A 19430-nucleotide genomic window follows, 5' to 3' on the forward strand; every position below is an offset into this window, starting at 1 on the left:
CCGCCCCCTGCTATGTACTTTACACACTGAAAGATGGAACAAAAGTGGCGCAGAGACCCTCAAATCAGCAGTTTATATACTCTCGCGGAAAGTTCAAGGCGTTTCAGGAAGGAAAACACCCGCCCACAATCTTTTTATTGGTGGATAACGAAAACCCCTACACAAGATGAAGAAGAAACACATTATTGGTGGAAAATTAATTTAAGAAATTCGGGATTGGCTAAATTCAAAACAAGGGGAAAGAAAGGGTTAATATTGCCAACTTAAACAATGACTGAAAGAAATTTAGCAAAGAACAAACTTTTGAAATTAAATTTTCTACAAAAAACAGTTCTTTCACTCCGCACTAGGGTGCACTATTGTTGATCTTCAGTAGTGTCCTCTAGAAGAGAAAGTTCACACTTCTTACTACAAGCAAAACAAAAATACGTCGAAAATGACACAGTTCAAAAACTCCAAAATTTCCAGGTAGTGACATCTTCTGAGAAAGTAGAAAATTAATACCGTAGATAAAGTTCAGACTTCCTCCAGCAGAGGAGTTTCAACTGGCGCACATTTTAAATTAGCGGCGCGGAGGTGTACCGCCCGGTACAATTATTATTATTATTATTATTATTATTATTATTATTATTATTATTATTATTATTATTATTATTATTTGTTAGGTACGTTGGCGGGTATAATCATTGTGATTGGATTCTTTTTATTGTGTTTTAAACCTACTTCTCTCCAAAAAATACCCCTATATTTGCACAAGTTACGAGATATTAAATGATAGCTTTGTTAATGATTTTGCCTGCCTTTATTGATAGGTAGGGACCTGATAAAATCACATTTTTGATAAATGCGAATTTTTGAATCTTGTACTGAAACCAAGCCTACGGTAATTCTAATGTGGAATAAAATAATTTTTATGCATAAATAGAAGTGCAAAAAATGCTAATTGTGACCCAAAATGCGAAATTAGTATGCGAACCATGTGACCTTGCCGCGGTGGGGAGGCTTGCGTGTCCCAATGATGCAGATAGCCGAGCCGCTGGTGCAACCATATCGGATGGGTATCTGTTGAGAGACCAGACTAACGAATGGTTCATCGAAAGGGGGGTAGCAGCCTTTCGGTAGTTGCAAGGGCGGCAGTCGAGATGATTGATACAGCCTTGTAATAATACTCAACATGGCTTAGTTGTGTTGATACTGCTACACGGCAGAAAGCAACGGGAAACTACAACCGTAACTAACTCCTGAGGACATGCAGCTCTCTCTGTATGAATGATGTATTGATGATGGCTTCCTCCCGGGTAAAATATTCCGGAGGTAAACTAGTCCCCCCGTTTGGATCCCCGGGTGGAGACTACACGAGAGGGGGCGATCATCAGGAAGATGGATACCGACATTCTGCGAGTCGGAGCATGGAATGTTAGAAGTTTGAATAGTTGTGGTAGGTTAGAGAATCTGAAAAGGAAGATGGATGGCTAAAGTTAGATGTAGTTGGTATAAGTGAAGTACGTTGGCAGGAAAAACAAGATTTTTGGTTAGGCGACTACCGAATTATCAACACAAAATCAAACAGGGGAAATGCAGGAGTTGGTTTAATAATGAATAAGAAAATAGGGCAGCGGGTAAGCTACTACGACCAGCATAGTGAAAGAATTATTGTCGTCAAGATAGACACCAAACCAATGCCCACCACAATAATGCAGGTCTATATGCCTACTAGTTCAACGGATGATGAAGAAATCGAAAGAATATACGAGAAGATAGAAGATTTAATACAATATGTAAAAGGTGACGAGACTCTAATTGTGATGGGAGACTGGAGTGCAGTGGTAGGCCAAGGAAGAGAAGGTAGTACAGTAGGAGAATTTGGATTGGGACAAAGGACCGAAAGAGGAAGTCGTCTGGTTGAATTCTGCACTGATCATAATTTAGTCCTTGCCAATACTTGGTACAAACACCACAAACGATGGCTGTATACGTGGACGAGACGTGGAGACACTGGAAGGTATCAAATAGACTTCATTATGATTAGGTAGAGATTCAGAAACCAGGTGTTGGATTGCAAAACTTTCCCAGGAGCAGACGTGGACTCTGACCACAACTTGTTGGTCATGAAATGCCATCTGAAGTTGAAGAAATTGAAGAAAGGAAAGATTGCAAAAAGATGGGATCTAGACAAGTTGAAGGAAAAAGAGTGTGAGGAATAGTTTCAAGGAACATATTGCACAAAGACTAAATGAAAAGGCTGAAGGAAACACAATAGAGGAAGAGTGGAGAGTCATGAAAAATGAAGTCAGTAGGGCTGCTGAAGAAATGTTAGGAAGGAAGAAAAAATCAACTAAGAATCAGTGGATAACTCAGGAGATACTAGACCTGATTGATGAACGACAAAAATACAAGAATGCTAGAAATGAAGAGGGCAGAAAAGAATACAGGCGATTAAAGAATCAAGTGGATAGAAAGTGCAAGGTAGCCAAGGAAGAATGGCTGAAGGAGAAGTGCAAGGATGTCGAAGGCTGTATGGTCCTGGGAAAGGTAGATGCTGCATACAGGAAAAAAAGGGAAACCTTTGGAGAAAGGAAATCTAGGTGTATGAATATTAAGAGCTCAGATGGAAAGCCACTTCTAGGGAAAGAAGACAAAGCAGAAAGGTGGCAGGAGCATATCCAACAGTTGTATCAAGGTAAAGATGTAGATAATTTGGTTCTGGAACATGAAGATGCTGTTGATGCTGATGAAATGGCAGACCCAATGTTGAGGTCAGAGTTTGACAGAGCTGTGAATGACCTCAATAGGAGCAAGACACCTGGAATTGATGACATTCCCTCTGAATTACTGATTGCCTTAGGAGAATTCAGCATGGCAAGGTTATTTCATTTAATGTGCAAGATGTATGAGACAGGAGAAGTCCCATCCGATTTTTGGCAGAACGTTGGTATACCTGTTCCCAAGAAAGCCGGTGCTGACAGGTGTGAAAACTATCGCACCATTGTTTAGTATCTCATTTGAAGCTGAATTGGGAGAAGATCAGTTTGGCTTCAGAAGAAACGTAGGAACACGTGAAGCAATCCTGACTTTACATCTGATCTTAGAGGATCGAATCAAGAAGGACAAGTCCACCTACATGGCATTCGTAGATCTAGGAAAGGCATTCTATAATGTTGATTGGACCAAGCTAATTATGATTCTGAAGATGATAGGGATCAGATACCAAGAACGAAGAATTATCTACAATCTATATAAAAATCAGTCTGCAGTGATAAGAATCGAGGGCTTTGAAAAAGAAGCAGCAAACCAGAGAGGAGTGAGACAAGGCTGCAGTTTGTCCCCTCTCCTTTTCAGAGTTTGCATAGAACAGGCAGTAAACGAAATCAAAGGGAAATTTGGAAAGGGAATCACAGTCCAAGGAGAGGAAATCAATACCTTGGGATTTGCCGATGATATTGTTATTTTATCTGAGACTGCAGAAGATCTCGTGAAGTTGCTGAATGGTACGGATGAAGTCTTGGGTAAGGAGTACAAGATGAAAATAAATAAGTCCAAAACAAAAGTAATGGAGCGCAGTCGAACAAAGGCAGGTGATGTAGGAAATATTAGAATAGGAAATGAAGTCTTAAAGGAAGTAGATGAATATTGTTACTTGGGTAGTAAAATAACTAACGACGGCAGAAGTAAGGAGGACATAAAATGCAGACTAGCACAAGCAAGGAAGAGCTTTCTTAAGAAAAGAAATTTGCTCACTTCAAACATTGATATCGGAATTAGAAAGATGTTTTTGAAGACTTTCGTGTGGAGCGTGGCATTGTATGGAAGTGAAACATGGACGATAACTAGCTCAGAAAGAAAGAGAATAGAAGCTTTTGAAATGTGGTGTTACAGAAGAATACTGAAGGTGAGATGGATAGATCGAATCACGAATGAAGAGATACTGAATGGAATTGATGAGAGGAGATCGATTTGGCTAAATTTGACGAGAAGAAGAGATAGAATGATAGGACATATCTTAAGACACCCAGGACTTGTTCAGTTGGTTTTTGAAGGAAGTGTAGGTGGTAAGAACGGTAGGGGTAGACCAAGGTATGAATATGACAAGCAGATTAGAACAGATGTAGGATGCAATAGTTACATAGAAATGAAAAGGTTAGCACAGGATAGGGTGGCATGGAGGGCTGCATCAAACCGGTCTATGGACTGATGACTCAAACAACAACAGTATGAATATGCGATTTTTGTGTGAATTCTGCAAAAATGTGCTATTTTACTGGCAAAAACAACATATTTTGGCAATATCCTCAGATATACTCAAATAGAATATATTTATCACCTGCAGCTGGCCCCTGTTTCATAAAACTAACTAATAATATTAGCTAATAATATTAGAACTCATTAAAATAATTATTAGTTAACCAAATTCTGTTTCATAAAGATTTACACATGACTAATATAATATCTTCACTAATAATATTAGTTCATTAGTCAGCTGATACAAATGGAGGTTAGAATCGGTCTGTTGCATATGTTCTTAGTTGGGGTTTGTTCCTAGCTGTAGGCTAATGCTTGACTACAACCGACTATTAATCCACATGTTCAAAAGGCTCACTTGATATTTTCGTTGATGTGACTTCAATACATATGAAAATGGATAAAAGAAGTGAAAAATAATGAGAGAAGAAAATTTCTTTGCGAAAATTGATTGAGTTAAAGCGTCAACTATTTGCAGCCTGTTGCACACTATCTCTCTCCTTGTTCCTTTTACTTTTTTATTTCATGTGCTCTTAAAAATCTCTGTTGAGATGGATTAGCAAAATCTTTGTTTACTATCCCTGTTGGTGGGGGCGGTAGAATAACAGCCACGGTATCCCCTGCCTGTCTTAAGAGGCGACTAAAAGGGGTCCCAGGGCTCTCAACTTGGGAGCGTGTGTTGGCGAACATGGGGCACTGAGATGAGTCCTGCCATTGCTCAACTCACTTCTGTCAGGCTCATTTTCATCTACCCTTCTGACCCCCTTGTTCAACTCTTGTTCTTTTCCGACCCTGACAGTATTAGGTTGCGAGGCCGAGACAGTCTTTCATTTTCACGCCCTTCGTGGCCCTTCTCTTTCTTTAGCCGATACCTTCATTTTTCAAAATGTTGAATCCTTTCCATTTTTCTACGGTATCTGATTAGTGTTATTATAGATGATGGTTGCCTAGTTGTAGCCTATTTCCTCTTAAAACAATAATCATCACCAGCATCATCTTGGTTTACTAGTGATATAAGCCAAGATTTTAAAAGATACTTGGAGTGACCGAGCAGAACTGCACTAGAGAAACACAATGATACTGTATATCACTACCAACCGGTGGAGTGCAATGCGAAGCTGCTATTTTAAGGTTATGCTTCATTCCTTGCATTGGAACGTTCTATTACCTACCAATCCTATGAAGCAAATACTCAAAAGTTACGTAATCTAACCTAAATCTCCAATTGTACCAGTATTCATATGTTTGTTACATGTCAGTACAGGCTGTTTTGACGTAACATTTATTAAACGGTGAATACCTACACTCGTTCCTTACCACTATTTGAATCAGAGTCTATCATTTCAGTGATCTTCATGATTTTATGCCAAAATATTAAAATACCACTCACTTTGGTTTCACTAATAATATGAATTATGAGTCAAAATACACTCATGAAAATAATCCTAATAATATGAGTAACTTTTATTAGTCATGTTGTCTATGAAACAATTTACTAATATTATTAGGAACATCTACTAATAATTTTGACTCATAAACTAATAACTAGGGGGCGGATTTCTATGACCTAAAAATGTATGCACTTATGACCTAAAAAACATAAAAATATGACCTATAAAATTCAAAATATGACTTAATGTGTTGTATGTCCTCCGCTCTCTCCGCTCAGCGCCAGCCAGCCGCACGCACGCAAGCAAGTGTGGAGATTTCGAGACTCGACGCGCAGCCTTCAGTGCGCGTGCCTGTACGTCGAGTGCTGTATAAAAGGAGCTCCTTGTCAGCCACTCGCTAGGATTCTCCCCGGTGTCCTGCTCCAGAATACACTGTACGTTGAACACGGAGGCTACACCTCTTAAAAATGTGTCTCGACCAGGTGGACGGAATTCTGGTAGTATGAGGTTTCACCTCAGGTCACTGTTCCAAGTTCCCGTTCCTTCATCCAAGTCAAGCCCCGATGCTGTACTCTACACATCCCCAATCTCACTCAGGCTCCGACACACACACGTTAGATTCTCTAATAGTGTACTTAGCTTTCCTTCCGTGCAAGCTCATAAACTCAGACACTGTAAGTTAGAAGGAACTCTCTTCACTAATCTATGCAAGTGAAACAGATAGTTTTCGACTATCACGAACTGAACATTCCTACAAACTATCTTTTCAAGATAGAAGCTAGTGTAAATACATTCCAAGTGTATATAGTGTACAGAACAGAAACTCTCTCAAGCTTAATTATCCACTTTGCTTCAAGACAATTTTATATTTATTCTTGTAAATTTCTATGTGAAGCAAATAAACAAGTTGTGTTCTGGTAAACCTTATCCTGTTTACAACACAACGAATAGCATCTACGTTACATAGAAGCACTTTTATTACGATTGCTACAGGCTGCAATTAATTTAGAGTTAAAAAAATGTTTAATTCTTCGAAATCTTTAACCCAAAATCAACTAAAATGATGAATATTTCATGAACTCGTTAAGGGTACACTGCATACTCCTAGGCAAGGACGGACTCTGTGGAAGACATAAACACTACAGTTAATTTCACTGTTCAATATTCAATCAGTTTTAATTTATACACAAAACATATGTTATGTGAGTGAAACATTCATACCTGATCTAGTCTCCATTATCAGAATTGTTGCAATTTATGACCACATGCATCTTAAGATTGTTGAATGAGAATCCCCTTCTGTTGTCGCTGAGTATCGTCTTGTAGCAGACGTTGCCTGTTTTCGAGTGCAGTATATCTAGTTACACAATTCTTATGTTTGACAGTATTACAGTATTGTTGCACAGAGAAGCGTATTTCGGCAGTAACTTTTACCTCACACAATTTACAGAATAACATCACTCCTTCCATACTGAATATGTTTTCACCAAACTCGCGAACAAAACTTCGCAACTTTCCACAAATTGAGACTTTCGTTTTAGGCATATTGAAAGGAAATGAATGACTGAAGCTCCCTAATGACCAAGGTCATTCAGTGTGTTGATGGTGGAAGAGGGAAGGGGAAGGAGAGGGATAAGAACAATGACAAATAACTGCAGAATTACCTCTGCTTCCGTGTAAACGATTGCCCGGTTTCCAGGAATTGACCCAGCTAGCAAACAATAGCTCCTACCTGTTAGAAACATTCCATATACACTACTTTATAATAGTTCTTCAGTAGTATATTCCAGTCTATCCTGAAAAATAATTTCTAGAGCTTATTCTGATTTTTATAATACGAAATTAAAATGAAAATTACCAAAATATGCCGTTATAATGATATTTTGTTGAAAATATGCCGTAAAACTTAAGAAAGCCTAAATATGCATTTATATGCCCAATAAAACATGTTTAATTTTGATTATCATGCTTGGAAACGTGTTGAAAATGCAAGACTATAAGAAATATGACTGGTCATAGAAATCCGCCCCCTACTAATAACTAATATTATTAACTAATAATTTTATGAAACATAATACTAATATTATTAGTTAATATTATTGGTTTCTTACTAATAATATTAGTGAAAGATGTTTTATGAAACAGGGCCCAGGATGTCCCAATTGCAGATGATGTAATAGAAAATTAAGTAAAAAATAAATTAAATTAAGTAAAAAATTAAATTAAATAATATATATACAAATATACATTTATATACAAACAAATATAAACCTTCACATGTTTTCTACAGATTATTTACATAATTTACAAAGTTTTCACATTCCACCCTTGAGAAGAACTTTCCGAATTGCTGTCGAAGGGGGGTGAAAATGTCGAGTGACCCTTCCAGCTGATTTATGGTCCTAAGGGCTTGCATGAACCAAGAATTTTCATGTGCAGCTGTCCTACATTTGGGCAGGTGTAATGTACATTTCTGCCTTGTTCATCTGCTTGGAACGTGAAGTGGGATCAACCCCAGTATAGCCAGACAGTTCACTTTACTCTTCGAGCATTTAATCGCTACCATTGTGTTTGCATATTTTCGGCGTGTTGCCAGCATATTCATTCCAAGAATGTTTACAAATTCTTCATACCTGCTTGAAGAGAGTTTCATGCCCAGGAATCCAAAACTAATCCACTTCATGAACCTTATCTGTACTCTCTCTCGAGATGGTGTATGTGGCCTTTCTGATACGGGAGCCACACCTCACAACCATACTCGAGACAGGGTCTCACCAGGGAACAAAACAGTGTTTTGACACATGCAATATTACTGAAATCTTTACAATTCCTTTTGACAAACCCCAGGAGTCTGAAAGGTTTCTTTATAATACCATTGATGTGTTTCTCAAAGGATAAGCCATTCCTGTTACTAAGAATTACACCTAGATTAAACTCCTCCTCACGATTTAAACTTTTTCCACTGATTTTATATCTGTAAAATACAGGTGTTAATTTCGGAGTAAATGACATGACACACACTTGAATTTATTCACCTTAAGGGACCACTTATCACACCACTCGCATATTTGCTTCAGATCCTCTTGCAGATAATCGCCATCACTGTCTTCTTCTGTGACTTTGTATAGTTTCAAGTCATTAGCGTACAAGAGACATTCACTGCTCTGAATGACGGTAGTAATATCATTTAGAAAGAAAACAAATAGAAGAGGCACTAACAGTGATCCCTGTGGGACGCCAGATGAAGGTTGATAGGGTTAGAGATCAAACCCTCGGATTTGACAAAACATATTCGTTTAGTCAAGTAGCTCTTTAGCCACTCGAAAATACTCCCGGACACTCCATACGCTGACAACTTTCTCAACAAGACTTCGTGTTGTAAGGAGTCGAAGGCTTTGGTGAAATCAGTATATATCACATCAACCTGTTTACCTTTGTCCAATTCATCTGAAATTGAAGATAAATAAACTGCCAGATTGGTAACATTTGACCTGCATTTAACGAATCCATGCTGTGATGGGTCTATGTACATACTAAAAGAGTCAAAGAGGTGATTATATATGACTTTCTCCGCTACCTTCGATAAAAGTGGGAGCAGCACTACTGGTCAATAATTATTGAACAACACGTTATCACCTTTCTTAAAGATAGGGATTACGTTACACTTTTTCCACTCAGCTGGAAAACACCCACACTTAAATGATTTGCTTATAATTTCACATAGTGGAATTGTCAGTTAGGAAGCACATTCACGGAGGACGATGCCAGGTAACTCGTCAGGCCCACATGATTTGTTGATATCCACCAATGACAGGATCCGTGTCACTTCTATCACAGAAGTTTGAATAGACACTGGATCTATTGAAAATGGGGAAAGAAAGTTGCATTACAGGGCTCGGAAGGAGAATGGTACTTTGCGAAAGTTTGCGCAAATGCGTTTAGAATTTTATCTTTTTCGTGGATTTCAGTTCCGTTTATTAGCATAGTGGGAGGCAGACGGGAAGATTTTCTTTGATTATTAATGAACTTCCAAAAGTGCTTAGGGCGTGTGATGACGTCATCTTCTACCGACCTAACGTAGTTCCTGTACTTAGCACGCTGCAGTTTTTTACATTCACTTCGTAATGTGGAAAACTGCACATAGTCGCACTCTTGGCCTGATCTTTTGTATTTCCTTCTCGCCCTTTCTTTTTCCTTCAATTTCTTGATTAGTTCTGAGTCGTACCAAGAAGGATATTTTCTGATGTTAATCTTTCAAAATGGTATGCTGTCTTTTATGCCCGCATATAATAAGTCATAAAAGTGCTCATAGCTTCATCCAAAGAGTGGGACTCTTTAATCACATCCCAGGTGCACAGGGATAAAAGGTCCCTCAGCTTTCTTCCATGCAAATATGTTTTGCGCTTTGAACCAAAATGTCCTTGGCATAGGCAGGAAGATTTCGATGGCTTGGTGATCAGAGTGAATTACATTTTCAGTTTTGACACACTCTCCACTCCGAAGTAATTCATTTGAGACTAAAAGTAAGTCTAGAAAATTGTCATTCCTAGTAGGGAAATCACAAATCTGACTGAGATCAAATTCAGTAATAATTTCTAGAAATAAGAATATCTCCTCGCTTCTCAGTTTGATAATGTGTTGTACTTTCGATGACTCATCTGTTTTCCAAGCTAATTGGCTCAGGTTAAAATCACTGCACACAATAAGTGTCCCGTGAGTTGAGAACAGATGTAATGTTTCTCAGTGTTTGACGTAAGTCGCTAAGCCGGTCGTTCACTTCATCTGGAGGCAGGTAGCAACACACAATGAAGTCAGCACGACCGGGTTGAGGGTTGATTTTCACTACTTGACACTCCCAATTCCCAACAAGCTCAGGCTTCGACACTGGTCCAAGGCCAGGCTTCACAGCTAGTAAAATACCTCCACCATCCAGTTTTGAAGTGTTCACAGAATTTCTGTCCTTATAAAATACAATGTAACTGTCCGTTAATATTTCAGTATAAACTATAGTTTCGTTAAGCCAACTTTCGCTGATTCAAATACAGTCATAGTTCCGATGGATTGCTGCTTTAATCGATGTATACAATGGGAATAGCAAGGGGAATAAAATCTGTATCATTATCGAAATGTAAATCGAGTGTCACAGAAATAACGAGATAAACACAGCGTTGTTTTCCTGTTGTTCAAAATTGAAACTAGTGAAGAGTAGAAAGTTCAGCGATCGTTGACGTTATAGGGCGCACGACAAAAACTGCGCATGAAAGGGCTTAGCAATATGCAAAGGAGGGTTTAAGCCACAGGTTCAGCGACAGTGTTTTTTTGCATGTATTGTAATTGCCGAGTTGGGTGGGGGGAAAAAAAGATAGCATTGTGAAAAGTGTTAAATATGAAAAACATGTGGGTAAGTGACGCGATAACGAAAGTTCAACCCCTGCTGCTAGTACGTCTCAATGAAAGCAATCTTAGATAGTTAGATAGTTGTGAACAACTAAAACTTTCCAGAGATAACTTCTCGAAACACTCAGTTGAAGTATTTGCCAAAGCAAATATACTTCTGGAAAAGCTGGAAAGCAAAGAACTAAGAGCCTGGATTACTGCGTTTTCAAATGAAGAGCTGCCATGGGTGAGAACTCTACGTGAAGTATATTTACTGGGTAAGTTTCGATTTTTGTGATCGGGTGGAGTTTAGGTATTACGACATCGATACCACACGCAAAATTGAAGGATACCGAATTTGAGTGCGAATTCCATATCGAACTATCTTTCCTGTACCCAGTTGATCCAGTAATTTTAAATTATTTTGTTATAATTTGAGGTCTTTCTTCCTTTCTAGAAGTTACTTCTGACCACCAGAAAGAACAGCAGAGGCTCTAGTGGGGAAGAACATCAACATACTCTGTGATGAAACTACAGGTAGAATGGGCTGTTGTGTTTTTATCATCATATTCCAAGTCCCAACCAGATCAAAAAGAGAGCTCTGTGCTGTTTTAGAAGCTCTGCGCAGTTATAGTGTACCATATGATGCAGTTAAAGTGTTTGTTAGTGACAGTGCTCCGTACATGAACTGGTGTTATGAAACATTAAGTGTGGTCATAGGGGATCATTTAATGCATGTACAGTGCTGGGCACATACGATCAGCTTGGTTGGCAATAGTTGGGTCACATTGATGACAGATTTAAATCGTGTGGTTGCGATGGTAAGGTCTGCATTTTTGAACAAAAGAAAGCGAAAATATAATTATTTACAATTCTTAACATCAAAGTATGGTGCTTCAAAGAAAGCAAAGCTTTTTACTGCACCTGTCAAAAACCCGATGGAATAGCTGGTTTCAGGCTGTCCTCTATTTGAGTGCTTACTTTACTGATGTTGTTACATTTTTCAAGATATCTGGCATGAAAGACATCAGCTACTGTGGTATTAAGTACCTGACTGATCTGAGTGACCGAGAAGTGAATAGGCTTCACTCCCACATGGTTTTTGTCACATTTCATTCAGCTGGATTAGTTGACCACCTTACTGAACTTGAAGGGTCTCTGTATCCTACATCTCATCTCCTTTACCCCACACTGCATAACCTTGACGCCAGTTTTACCTTAATTTGTGAGGTGAATTTTTGCGGCAACTAATGATGCTTTGATTAAGATCACACCTCTACAGCAGGCTGCATGTAGAGACACATTTGTCAAAGCTGCTCATTTTTCACAGTGCAAGCTAGCCACATTGAAAGCTAAAGACCCCAACCATAAGCATTTTGTGTCAATTTCTCAAGCTTTGTATCCAAAAAATATATTTTTGAATAACACTGATAAATTAGATGTGCTTGAGAAATTGTTTGGAGTAACAGATCTCTCACTAGACGATATCTGGTCTGGTTACTGTTCTCTGAAACATGCAATTCAAACCCAGATGAAAGTGAAAAATGTGATGTCATGCTTGCATTAACTGCAGTTCAGACAGAGTTCAGCATATTTGCTAAATACGTCTTGAGTTGTTGTGGACCCCAACGAACAGTGTAGATAGCGAGCTCATGTTGTCTCATTACAACACAGTGGTTACAGACAGACGGTGCAATTTGAAAAAAAGCAATGCCCAAGTACTGACAGTGCTTTCGTTTGAACAATAAATTTCTATTGTGTGTGAACCAAGGACAATAATTACACTTCATAAACTTGGAATCGTTAAAATTAATAATACCATGCGATTATTTAAACTTTGTAAATAGATTCTAATTTTGGAAAAATAGATGCTAATTTTGGAAAAAATAGATGCTAATTTTGAGACAAATAGATGCTAATTTTTCAGGTCCCTAAATAGGCCTAGCAACAACCGTGAATATTTCTTATCTAAAGTAAACTCGTTTCCTCATTCCGAGGTGGTGCAGCTCTTTTTTAGACAGACTCGCAGTGGAACGGAGTTGCCTGTACTTTTTTAACTGAAAATCAACCTTCCTGCCATTCGTAAATCTCTGGCAATACGGTACCGGGAATTGAACTCGGGCTCCTGAGAACGGCCGCTATTTGTTGTAACCATTGCACTGGTTGATATTTTTAACTACAAAACACAGATATATATATATACATGACGTGTGCTTGCAATGCGCGGGTTGGACATGAAATATTCACCTATTTGTGCGACGTCATCAGAGCTGCAGTAGGCCTAAGCTACAGAGGCGGACATTTCTTAACTACGAAACACAGATGTACCGCATGACTTTGACGCGTGTTTTCATTGCATTGATCGTACGGACAAAACTATTCACAAATTTGTGTGATATCATCAGAGCTGCATAAGGCCTGTACCTGCTTCGAAGCAGAATTGTTGTTCTTCTCTGACGAATTACGTTGGGGGGGTCTTGTATGCAAGAAGATTTATTTTTTTCATTTTCGTCTCAAAAACCCAAGGGGGTTCTAATACACGAGTAAATACGGTATGTCATCCTCTTGTCGGTAGATTTACTGGTGCGTTAAAGAACTCCTGCAGGACTAAATTCTGGCTTTTTGGCATCACCATAAACTGTAAAAGTAATTAGTGAGACGTAAAGCAAATAATATTATCATTTTATTAACTTGACTATCTTTCGTGCAGATGAATTTGAAAGTTCACGATAGTAGTAGTAGTAGTAGTAGTAGTAGTAGTAGTAGTAATAGCAGCACACACGTGCACGACAGATGGTATGAGTACTACTTCTGCCAGGTACATATTATTGAACATCATAACCTTATTATTTGTACCTGAAACTGATGAAAGTTGAAAAATCATATGCTAATAGTGGAATTCAAGAGAATTTGTTTAACATTATTACTGCTTCATTAACAATGAGACCACAGCCTTGTTGGCTTCTTTGTAATGCAATAATGAATATGCTGAGCATTACTTGATAGCCCAAATTTCTTCCCTTATAAGCTTAACTAAGCACTAGCACAACTGTTTATGTTAGAGAACCAAAAGCATACATGCCTAACAAGTATGGTGTTAACAGGGCTTTTCATTCTACTTTCCTGTCCATTTATTTGCTTTTACCTCAGATATCCTCCACCACCGAGCTCGATAGCTGCAGTCGTTTTAGTGCGGCCAGTATCCAGTATTCGGGAGATAGTAGGTTCGAACCCCACTGTCGGCAGCCCCGAAAATGGTTTTCCGTGGTTTCCCATTTTCACACCAGGCAAATGCTGGGGCTGTACCTTAATTAAGGCCATGGCCGCTTCCTTCCCACTCCTAGCCCTTCCCCGTCCCATCATCGCCATAAGACCTATTTGTGTCGGTGCGACGTGAAGCAACTAGAAAAAAAAAAAATATCCTCTACCACCACTGTCACTGTCGTCTAATTTTATTGTTACTGTTTCCATAATTTCCCAGGGAATACAAATAGAGATCGTTACTGTCAATGGCCAACCAATTGGTAGGCCTAGTAATCATGGAACGGAGGTGGACAGTCTTATATTGATTGTGGTTATATTTGCTTGTATAATATCACAAACTACAATTATAATGCTGTCTAATGTACTGAATACTGGTTTGTATATCTGAACATCAGTGCAAAAGTGATGGTTGCAGATGGCATTTCATTTTTATGTATTTAAAAAAAAATGTTATAATTCATACAAAATTTGTTCTGTGTGCATTAATATTCTTGATATTAATGATATTATTCCTTCCAATAGAGGCCAAAAATATGGCACATTTTCCCATTGACGGCACTAGTGAAGATACTACAAGACGAACGTCACCTTCCTCAGAAACGGGAAATGGAATGCGGAAATTGCAGGATGAAATCAATGTATTAACCAAAAGGAATTGTGGTGAGTTTATTAATGTATTAATTATATTGATGTAGAAAATAGGCCGTAAGTTACTGTAATCCTTATGAATTGCTAAGTTGTTATTGTTTATACAAATATTTAATTAAGTGTTTTATCAACAATCAGAAAAATAACATAAAACAGTTATAGAGGTCTGTGAATGTAATCTATAGCTAGTATGAAATGCTCTCCATATGTCTATATATTTTTGTGCCTTTTCACTCTTTTCTCCGATATTTTTGTGTACATTTATGCCTTAAAATGCATGTGTATGTTTCTGTGTGTCTAAGTGGATTTAGGTGTTTGTTTCATTTCAATGTACACATCCTTAGAATTTTATTTACAATGTTATTAGGCACATAATCTTCTACTTACATAAAATTTTAGATTATAATTGATAGATATACTCTTTATAGCGTTATTATTCTTTACAGTGAATTATATTTCTGTTTGTGATAATTTTATAGTGTGCCTTGTGATTGCAACAAGATATACCATATTTACTCGCGTATTAGACCTCCTTTTTCCCCCACATTTACAGCCAAAAATAATAAAGAGTAAAGGGGGTCCAATATACAATAACCTCAAATTTTTTGCAGTGAACACATGACCTCTAGGCCAGGCCTTTCCAACTCGAGCACTTAGTGCTCGGGGCGCACCAGAGCTGCACTCAGCAGCACCGTTCCCCTCCTTCCCCACCTACCCCGTGCAGTGGTCGGTGCATGCGTACATAAGAGACAGTGCATTCATTCTCATTCTGTGTGTGTGTGCGTCATTCTCAGTAGAATGTAGTCGATAGAACAAACAGTAGAGCAGTTGGTTTCACCTTCATTAAAAATGTTGTTTAATCCTTCATGGGTGGATTCATATTTTGTTCCCAACACCGAAGGGAAAGCTCAGTGTTTAATTTGTCATGTCATTTTAAGCGTAAGGTCTTCAACCGTGCGACGACACTACCACAATAAACATGTTTCCACCTATGATGACATTGTTGGCGCAGCAAGAACCGAACAAATTGCTAAGTTAAAATCGGAATTGCTAAGGTCTTCAGAGATATGTAATAACTTACTCATTAGGAATTTATTGTTTTACATGCAATTTAGGAGATTTGTTTTTCGTTTTTGGTTTTGATTTTGTATTATTAAGAACTGTTTAGAATAAGACTTAGATGTGCTGCGAAGAAAACACACCGGGCGAGTTGGCGACGCGGTTAGGGGCGCTCAGCTGTGAGCTTGCATCCAGGAGATAGTTGGTTCAAACCCCACTGTCGGCAGCGCTGAAGATGGTTTTCCGTGGTTTCCCATTTTCAGACCAAGAAAATCCTGGGGCTGTTCCTTAATGAGGACCACGGCCCCTTCCTTCCCATTCCTAGCCTTTTCCTATCCCATCATCGTCATAAGACCTATTGCAAAAAAGAACCCACAAATATAATTATTTTAATAATTTTTTTCCGAGGTATCTGTGGAACAGCAGAGGTGAAAGAAGGTGCTGGGTGGAATAGGTCTCAACTTACGAAATTAAAGTTAATTTAAAACTTTAACAAAGGTTATATTTTCTTTTCAAGATCAAGAAACAACAAGTATAACAGGTACTCAGTAGCATATCAACAAATTAAGAATGTACAATTGCAATTTGTTAATGGATTTGGGCTTCGAGCCCCCAGACACGCAATCCTTAAGCAATGAGCCCAACTTTACCTATGTACAAAGTTCAACAAAGGGGCAGAAAAACTCCAATCATGCCAAGGAGCACTAGCTCCCAATTACCCAGTTAAGCCTGCTCGAGGCACACAGAAAATACATTTTTAAGAAAGAGCAACCCGCTCTCAAAGTTCAAGCCAATTCAAAGGCCACACCAAACTCCATCTTCAAGCTGCCCTCCGGGCACACAAGAACAGGGGTAATGATACCCAACCTACTGAGGCCTATTCAGAGAAAAAAAAAAAAAAAAACAGTTTAATTATATGGCCCAAAATTCCAACTTGACTGGAGGCGTAACTTGCACTCCTAATACACTTTTACCTATTCTAGGCCGTATACACAAGGGCTAATCCCATACTAAAGAGGTGACTTGTATAAGAAGACATTATTACATTTCAAAAAAGAAGAAACGGTTGTGAAAACAAAGTCACCTCAAAACAATAGGAGTGGGAGCTCGAGAGGGTTAGCACTCTCTATCCCAATTTATAGTTAAAGAGCTGAAGTTTTACCAAGTATCTATTACATTTTAAAGATGGGTTACATGGGAAACGTTTTCGAACCTGCCCCGAGGGTTAAACTGCTGAGCTAGCGAGAAATGAAGTTATGAAACGGCCATTACCTTATGGATGAACTGCTGCCCGAAGAAAGAGGCGCTTCCCGCCCCCTGCTACATATGTTTACACACTGCGAAAGATGTTGCTGAAGTGGCCCCAAGACCCGAAAATCAGCAGTTTATATACCCTCGCGGAAAATTCGAGACGTTTCATGAATGATTACAGCCCGCCCACAAAAATTTTATTGGTCGGCTAAAGATTACAAGTCAAAACTGAATAAGACATCTAGGATTGGTGGAAAATCGATTACGGAAATTACTCATTGGTCAAATTCAAACTGGCGGAAAGAGAAGGGTTATACTGCCAACCCAAACAATGACTGAAAGAAATTTAACGAAGAACAAATTTATGAATACCAAATTTCTTCAAAAAAGAGTTTCCTTCACTTCGCACTGGGGTGCACAATTGTAGTTCTTACGTAGTGCCATCTAGAAGAGAATGTTCACACTTCATACTACAGAGCAAACAAATACAAATCGAAACAAGCATAGTTCAGAACACTTCAAAATTTACCGTAGAGACATCTTCTGAGAAACCTTAGAATTAATATGGTTGTTAAAGTTCAGGCTTTCTCCAGTAGAGGAGTTTCAACTGGCGCAATGTTTAAATTAGCGGCGTGGAAGTGTACCGCTCGGTACAATTTTATCTCCCTGTCCCACAGATACTTGAACCCAACACTTTAGAAGACGCAGTTCAAGCACGTTATGGGCTATTGTTGCTCTGAAAATTGCAAAAAAACAAACCAGATGTTTTCAATTCTGAATTTAAATAAATGGAGAACTAGGATTTCTCTCTCTGATGCGAACTTATAGATTGTACTTAGAATTTCTACTGCCAAATCGATTGTACCCATTATTGGTAATTTAGTTGCCGCAAAACGATGTCAACAATCGACTTAAATGCTAAATGTAGATTAAGGCAAGTACAAAGTATGTACAGAAAAAAATGTGTGTTTATGTATTCACAGAAATGCCATAAATAATATTGTTTTCATAAGCTGCGCGCTGACTTGGCCACCTGTGGTTCCGCCTCTGCCACTTCCCCTCCTTCCCCCTCCACCTCAACGGTGCTATAGCACAGCACCGGGGCTGCTGCCGGGGTCGGCCGGGGCCGTGGAAGCACCTCAGTTGGAATCCCTTGCTCTAGTCTATAAAGAGCTTTAAATTGTACATTCTTCACTGTTCTTTAACAAACTTATGAATGTATTTGAGTTATGCTGGCTATTTCTGTTGGAAGGCAGTATTCCTAAATGTAAAACGTCAATAAATCGTGAACACTACTTTTAGGCCTACACATACATACATACATACATACATACATACATACATACATACATTATAGACTGTTATGCTTTTCACCGTTCAGTCTGCAAGCCTCTGTGAATTTACTAAATGTCGCCACAATCCTCGATTTGCAACTAGTGTTGTGGCCTCATTTAGTTCTATGCCTCTTATCTTTAAATCGTTAGAAACCAAGTCTAACCATCGTCGTCTTGGTCTACCTCTACTTCTCTTACCCTCCATCACACAGTCCATTATTCTCCTAGGTAACCTATCCTCCTCCATTCGCCTCACCGAAGCCAGTATATGCGTACAGCTTCATCCATAGAGTTCATTCCTCAATTAGCCTTTATCTCCTCATTCCGAGTACCCTCCTGCCATTGTTCCCACCTGTTTGTACTAGCAATCATTCTTGCTACTTTCATGTCTGTTACTTCTAACTTATGAATAAGATATCCTGAGTCCACCCAGCTTTCGCTCCTGTAAAGCAAAGTTGGTCTGAAAACAGACCGATGTAAAGATAGTTTCGTCGGGGAGCTGACTTCCTTCTTACAGAATACTGTTCACTCACTGCATTAGCTTTACGACACCTTGATCAATCTCACTTACTATATTACCATCCTGGGTGAACACACAACCTAAATACTTGAAATTATCGACCTGTTCTAGCTTTGTATCACCAATCTGACATTCAATTCTGTTGAATTTCTTACCTATTGACATTAATTTAGTCTTCGAGAGGCTAATTTTCATAGCATACTCATTGCACCTATTTTCAAGTTCCAAGATATTAGACTGCAGGCTTTCGGCACAATCTGCCATTAAGACCAAGTCGTCAGCATAGGCCAGACTGCTTACTACATTTCCATCTAACTGAATCCCTCCCTGCCATTTTATACCTTTCAG

The 19430-nt window shown here is 38.7% G+C and overlaps 1 protein-coding gene across 8 annotated transcripts in view; it reads left to right on the forward strand.

Annotated features, from left to right (window-relative positions):
- Positions 1 to 19430, forward strand: part of gek (serine/threonine-protein kinase gek) — a 736940-nt gene that overhangs the window by 247119 nt on the left and 470391 nt on the right. For all 8 annotated transcript variants that reach the window (XM_067151353.2, XM_067151356.2, XM_067151355.2 and 5 more), the window contains one exon: positions 14793 to 14930. In XM_067151353.2, the coding sequence (XP_067007454.2) occupies positions 14793 to 14930 (138 nt within the window). The remainder of the gene's footprint in view (positions 1 to 14792; positions 14931 to 19430) is intronic.

Source organism: Anabrus simplex, chromosome 7, assembly GCF_040414725.1.
Source record: "Anabrus simplex isolate iqAnaSimp1 chromosome 7, ASM4041472v1, whole genome shotgun sequence".
In the NCBI taxonomy this organism is placed as follows: Eukaryota; Metazoa; Arthropoda; class Insecta; order Orthoptera; family Tettigoniidae; genus Anabrus; species Anabrus simplex.